The 7566-nt window shown below is 41.5% G+C and overlaps 1 protein-coding gene across 1 annotated transcript in view; it reads right to left on the bottom strand.

Annotated features, from left to right (window-relative positions):
* COL25A1 (collagen type XXV alpha 1 chain) overlaps positions 1-1443 on the bottom strand; it is a 452042-nt gene extending 450599 nt beyond the window's left edge. The window contains exon 1 of the mRNA XM_056564488.1: positions 978-1443. Coding sequence (XP_056420463.1) covers positions 978-1274 — 297 coding nt within the window. The 5' untranslated portion in view covers positions 1275-1443. The remainder of the gene's footprint in view (positions 1-977) is intronic.
* Between the last annotated feature and the right edge of the window lie 6123 nt (positions 1444-7566).

Raw genomic sequence — 7566 nt, forward strand, 5'->3', positions numbered from 1 at the left:
ATATACAAAGATGTGTATATTCCTCAGTGTATATACAAAGATGTGTATATTCCTCAGTGTATATACAAAGATGTGTATATTCCTCAGTGTATATACAAAGATGTGTATATTCCTCAGTGTATATACAAAGATGTGTATATTCCTCAGTGTATATACAAAGATGTGTATATTCCTCAGTGTATATACAAAGATGTGTATTTTCCTCAGTGTATATACAAAGATGTGTATATTCCTCAGTGTATATACAAAGATGTGTATATTCCTAAGTGTATATACAAAGATGTGTATATTCCTCAGTGTATATACAAAGATGTGTATATTCCTCAGTATATATACAAAGATGTGTATATTCCTCAGTGTATACAGACCTGTATGAACCATATAGACCTGTATTTCGTTTGCCAAGTAACACCTTCTGCTTTCACCACAAGGATATTCCTGGAAGTTTGGTATCCATAAAATGATACAATAAATTGAGATAATACATGTCACATATGCAGTTACTGATCTGGGACAGTTTTCAATAATGTTTGATAAACCACCAAACACTATATAGTTTGTACATGGGGACATAATAACTTTATATCCTGATCAACAGAACTTTTCTAAAAATGATCTGGTCCTTGAGCAAGTCCTGGAGGAAATGTTAAGAAATGACACTGTAAGCCACTGTGAGCCTATAAGCCAAATCATTGATTGGAGAATAGGACTGTATATAACAGGACTTTCCTACAGTCTATAGACTACATGAGGGCAGATCTAGGGCAGCGCCTGCTCCCTCTGTACTGTGTTACTATGGATATATAGGTACAGTAAACTATTCTCCAAATAATCCCACATTATGACAAATCAATAGGTGTCTGCTCCATGTAAACTCTACAAGGTGACTGTGGTGCCCCTGTAAGCATGGTGCCCACTACATCCTATCATTATGCCATCTATGTATGTAACCCCTTCCTCGCTCTGCACCTCCGCACCTGGGACAGTAGCCGGTCCACCTTCTCCTGCACTATGGAGTTGAGCTGATCCACGGATAATCCAGGCACAGTGAAGATGTCCCCTGACTTGCCATGCTCCAGAGCCCACATCCTGCCCTCCAGGTCAGCGCTCTTTACATTCAGGTACACACAGGATGCCAAGGACAAGAGAGAGAGCACCAAAGCCAGCGCACTGGGCAAAGTCCTGCTCCAGCTGCCAGCTCCATCCCTGGGCTGCTCTCCACTCCATTCCTGGCAGTTGGCACTTTTATTCCCGGTGGCTCCCTTCACCAACATCTCTGCCGTCCTCGGTGCCCGCCGCGGTGTGTGGAGCAGAGAGATGCCGGTGTGAAGTGCAAACTTGAGTCCTATGCAAGGCAGAGAGGCAGAGAGGACGCGCACACCTCCCTCAGCTCCTCTATCTATCTATCTCACAGCAGCTCAGCGGCTCCGAGGACATAGACATACTGTACACACCTCCCTCAGCTCCCGCCCTCAGCTCCCGCCCTCAGCTCCGAGCAGCTCTGCACTCTGAGGGAATAGAAATATACAGTGCATAGTGCTCTGCACTCTGAGGGAACAGAAATATACAGTGTATAGTGCTCTGCACTCTGAGGGAATATAAATATACAGTGTATAGTGCTCTGCACTCTGAGGGAACAGAAATATACAGTGTATAGTGCTCTGCACTCTGAGGGAACAGAAATATACAGTGTATAGTGCTCTGCACTCTGAGGGAATAGTGCAGAAATACAGTGTATAGTGCTCTGCACTCTGAGGGAACATAAATATACAGTGTATAGTGCTCTGCACTCTGAGGGAATAGAAATATACAGTGTATAGTGCTCTGCACTCTGAGGGAACAGAAATATACAGTGTATAGTGCTCTGCACTCTGAGGGAATAGTGCAGAAATACAGTGTATAGTGCTCTGCACTCTGAGGGAACATAAATATACAGTGTATAGTGCTCTGCACTCTGAGGGAATAGAAATATACAGTGTATAGTGCTCTGCACTCTGAGGGAACAGAAATATACAGTGTATAGTGCTCTGCACTCTGAGGGAATAGAAATATACAGTGCATAGTGCTCTGCACTCTGAGGGAAAAGAAATATACAGTGTATAGTGCTCTGCACTCTGAGGGAACAGAAATATACAGTGTATAGTGCTCTGCACTCTGAGGGAACAGAAATATACAGTGTATAGTGCTCTGCACTCTGAGGGAATAGAAATATACAGTGTATAGTGCTCTGCACTCTGAGGGAATAGTGCAGAAATACAGTGTATAGTGCTCTGCACTCTGAGGGAATAGAAATATACAGTGTATAGTGCTCTGCACTCTGAGGGAACAGAAATATACAGTGTATAGTGCTCTGCACTCTGAGGGAATAGAAATATACAGTGTATAGTGCTCTGCACTCTGAGGGAACAGAAATATACAGTGTATAGTGTTCTGCACTCTGAGGGAACAGAAATATACAGTGTATAGTGCTCTGCACTCTGAGGGAATAGAAATATACAGTGTATAGTGCTCTGCACTCTGAGGGAATAGAAATATACAGTGTATAGTGCTCTGTATTCTGAGGGAATAGTGCAGAAATACAGTGTATAGTGCTCTGCACTCTGAGGGAATAGAAATATACAGTGTATAGTGCTCTGCACTCTGAGGGAATAGAAATATACAGTGTATAGTGCTCTGCACTCTGAGGGAACAGAAATATACAGTATATAGTGCTCTGCACTCTGAGGGAACAGAAATATACAGTGTATAGTGCTCTGCACTCTGAGGGAATATAAATATACAGTGTATAGTGCTCTGCACTCTGAGGGAATAGAAATATACAGTGTATAGTGCTATGCACTCTGAGGGAATAGAAATATACAGTGTATAGTGCTCTGCACTCTGAGGGAACAGAAATATACAGTGTATAGTGCTCTGCACTCTGAGGGAACAGAAATATACAGTGTATAGTGCTCTGCACTCTGAGGGAATAGAAATATACAGTGTATAGTGCTCTGCACTCTGAGGGAATAGTGCAGAAATACAGTGTATAGTGCTCTGCACTCTGAGGGAATAGAAATATACAGTGTATAGTGCTCTGCACTCTGAGGGAACAGAAATATACAGTGTATAGTGCTCTGCACTCTGAGGGAATAGAAATATACAGTGTATAGTGCTCTGCACTCTGAGGGAACAGAAATATACAGTGTATAGTGTTCTGCACTCTGAGGGAACAGAAATATACAGTGTATAGTGCTCTGCACTCTGAGGGAATAGAAATATACAGTGTATAGTGCTCTGCACTCTGAGGGAATAGAAATATACAGTGTATAGTGCTCTGCATTCTGAGGGAATAGTGCAGAAATACAGTGTATAGTGCTCTGCACTCTGAGGGAATAGAAATATACAGTGTATAGTGCTCTGCACTCTGAGGGAATAGAAATATACAGTGTATAGTGCTCTGCACTCTGAGGGAACAGAAATATACAGTATATAGTGCTCTGCACTCTAAGGGAACAGAAATATACAGTGTATAGTGCTCTGCACTCTGAGGGAATATAAATATACAGTGTATAGTGCTCTGCACTCTGAGGGAATAGAAATATACAGTGTATAGTGCTCTGCACTCTGAGGGAATAGAAATATACAGTGTATAGTGCTCTGCACTCTGAGGGAATAGAAATATACAGTGTATAGTGCTCTGCACTCTGAGGGAACAGAAATATACAGTGTATAGTGCTCTGCACTCTGAGGGAATAGTGTAGAAATACAGTGTATAGTGCTCTGCACTCTGAGGGAATAGTGCAGAAATACAGTGTATAGTGCTCTGCACTCTGAGGGAATAGAAATATACAGTGTATAGTGCTCTGCACTCTGAGGGAACAGAAATATACAGTGTATAGTGCTCTGCACTCTGAGGGAATAGAAATATACAGTGTATAGTGCTCTGCACTCTGAGGGAATAGAAATATACAGTGTATAGTGCTCTGCACTCTGAGGGAACAGAAATATACAGTGTATAGTGCTCTGCACTCTGAGGGAATAGAAATATACAGTGTATAGTGCTCTGCACTCTGAGGGAATAGAAATATACAGTGTATAGTGCTCTGCACTCTGAGGGAACAGAAATATACAGTGTATAGTGCTCTGCACTCTGAGGGAATAGTGTAGAAATACAGTGTATAGTGCTCTGCACTCTGAGGGAATAGTGCAGAAATACAGTGTATAGTGCTCTGCACTCTGAGGGAATAGAAATATACAGTGTATAGTGCTCTGCACTCTGAGGGAACAGAAATATACAGTGTATAGTGCTCTGCACTCTGAGGGAATAGAAATATACAGTGTATAGTGCTCTGCACTCTGAGGGAATAGAAATATACAGTGTATAGTGCTCTGCACTCTGAGGGAATAGAAATATACAGTGTATAGTGTTCTGCACTCTGAGGGAACAGAAATATACAGTGTATAGTGCTCTGCACTCTGAGGGAATAGAAATATACAGTGTATAGTGCTCTGCACTCTGAGGGAACAGAAATATACAGTGTATAGTGCTCTGCACTCTGAGGGAATAGAAATATACAGTGTATAGTGCTCTGCACTCTGAGGGAACAGAAATATACAGTGTATAGTGCTCTGCACTCTGAGGGAATAGAAATATACAGTGTATAGTGCTCTGCACTCTGAGGGAATAGTGTAGAAATATAGTGTATAGTGCTCTGCACTCTGAGGGAATCTAAATATACAGTGTATAGTGCTCTGCACTCTGAGGGAACAGAAATATACAGTGTATAGTGCTCTGCACTCTGAGGGAACAGAAATATACAGTGTATAGTGCTCTGCACTCTGAGGGAACAGAAATATTCAGTGTATAGTGCTCTGCACTCTGAGGGAACAGAAATATACAGTGTATAGTGCTCTGCACTCTGAGGGAACAGAAATATACAGTGTATAGTGCTCTGCACTCTGAGGGAATAGTGTAGAAATACCGTGTATAGTGCTCTGCACTCTGAGGGAATAGTGTAGAAATACCGTGTATAGTGCTCTGCACTCTGAGGGAATAGTGCAGAAATACAGTGTATAGTGCTCTGCACTCTGAGGGAATAGTGCAGAAATACAGTGTATAGTGCTCTGCACTCTGAGGGAATAGTGCAGAAATACAGTGTATAGTGCTCTGCACTCTGATGGAATAGAAATATACAGTGTATAGTGCTCTGCACTCTGAGGGAATAGTGTAGAAATACAGTGTATAGTGCTCTGCACTCTGAGGGAATAGAGTAGAAATACAGTGTATAGTGCTCTGCACTCTGAGGGAATAGTGCAGAAATACAGTGTATAGTGCTCTGTACTCTGAGGGAATAGAAATATACAGTGTATAGTGCTCTGCACTCTGAGGGAATAGAAATATACAGTGTATAGTGCTCTGCACTCAGAATAGAAATATACAGTGTATAGTGCTCTGTACTCTGAGGGAATAGAAATATAAAGTGTATAGTGCTCTGCACTCTGAGGGAAGAGAAATATACAGAGTATAGTGCTCTGCACTCAGAATAGAAATATACAGTGTATAGTGCTCTGTACTCCGAGGGAATAGAAATATACAGTGTATAGTGCTCTGCACTCTGAGGGAATAGTGCAGAAATACAGTGTATAGTGCTCTGTACTCTGAGGGAATAGAAATATACAGTGTATAGTGCTCTGCACTCTGAGGGAATAGAAATATACAGTGTATAGTGCTCTGCACTCAGAATAGAAATATACAGTGTATAGTGCTCTGCACTCTGAGGAAATAGTGTAGAAATACAGTGTATAGTGCTCTGCACTCTGAGGGAATAGTACAGAAATACAGTGTATAGTGCTCTACACTCTGAGGGAATAGTGCAGAAATACAGTGTATAGTGCTCTGCACTCTGAGGGAATAGAGTAGAAATACAGTGTATAGTGCTCTGCACTCTGAGGGAATAGTGCAGAAATACAGTGTATAGTGCTCTGTACTCTGAGGGAATAGAAATATACAGTGTATAGTGCTCTGCACTCTGAGGGAATAGAAATATACAGTGTATAGTGCTCTGCACTCAGAATAGAAATATACAGTGTATAGTGCTCTGCACTCTGAGGGAATAGTGCAGAAATACAGTGTATAGTGCTCTGTACTCTGAGGGAATAGAAATATACAGTGTATAGTGCTCTGCACTCTGAGGGAATAGTGCAGAAATACAGTGTATAGTGCTCTGCACTCTGAGGGAATAGTGTAGAAATACAGTGTATAGTGCTCTACACTCTGAGGGAATAGTGTAGAAATACAGTGTATAGTGCTCTACACTCTGAGGGAATAGTGTAGAAGTACAGTGTATAGTGCTCTGTACTCTGAGGGAATAGAAATATACAGTGTATAGTGCTCTGCACTCTGAGGGAATAGAAATATACAGTGTATAGTGCTCTGCACTCAGAATAGAAATATACAGTGTATAGTGCTCTGCACTCTGAGGGAATAGTGCAGAAATACAGTGTATAGTGCTCTGTACTCTGAGGGAATAGAAATATACAGTGTATAGTGCTCTGTACTCTGAGGGAATAGTGCAGAAATACAGTGTTTAGTGCTCTGCACTCTGAGGAAATAGTGTAGAAATATAGTGTACAGTGCTCTGCACTCTGAGGGAATAGTGTAGAAATACAGTGTATAGTGCTCTGCACTCGGAATAGAAATATACAGTGTATAGTGCTCTGCACTCTGAGGGAATAGTGTAGAAATACAGTGTATAGTGCTCTGCACTCTGATGGAATAGTGTAGAAATACAGTGTATAGTGCTCTGCACTCTGAGGGAATAGTGCAGAAATACAGTGTATAGTGCTCTGTACTCTGAGGGAATAGTGTAGAAATACAGTGTATAGTGCTCTGCACTCTGAGGGAATAGTGTAGAAATACAGTGTATAGTGCTCTGCACTCTGAGGGAATAGTGTAGAAATACAGTGTATAGTGCTCTGCACTCGGAATAGAAATATACAGTGTATAGTGCTCTGCACTCGGAATAGAAATATACAGTGTATAGTGCTCTACACTCTGAGGGAATAGTGTAGAAATACAGTGTATAGTGCTCTACACTCTGAGGGAATAGTGTAGAAGTACAGTGTATAGTGCTCTGTACTCTGAGGGAATAGAAATATACAGTGTATAGTGCTCTGCACTCTGAGGGAATAGAAATATACAGTGTATAGTGCTCTGCACTCAGAATAGAAATATACAGTGTATAGTGCTCTGCACTCTGAGGGAATAGTGCAGAAATACAGTGTATAGTGCTCTGTACTCTGAGGGAATAGAAATATACAGTGTATAGTGCTCTGTACTCTGAGGGAATAGTGCAGAAATACAGTGTTTAGTGCTCTGCACTCTGAGGAAATAGTGTAGAAATATAGTGTACAGTGCTCTGCACTCTGAGGGAATAGTGTAGAAATACAGTGTATAGTGCTCTGCACTCGGAATAGAAATATACAGTGTATAGTGCTCTGCACTCTGAGGGAATAGTGTAGAAATACAGTGTATAGTGCTCTGCACTCTGATGGAATAGTGTAGAAATACAGTGTATAGTGCTC

The sequence above is a fragment of the Hyla sarda genome, chromosome 1 (assembly GCF_029499605.1).
Source record: "Hyla sarda isolate aHylSar1 chromosome 1, aHylSar1.hap1, whole genome shotgun sequence".
NCBI lineage: Eukaryota > Metazoa > Chordata > Amphibia > Anura > Hylidae > Hyla > Hyla sarda.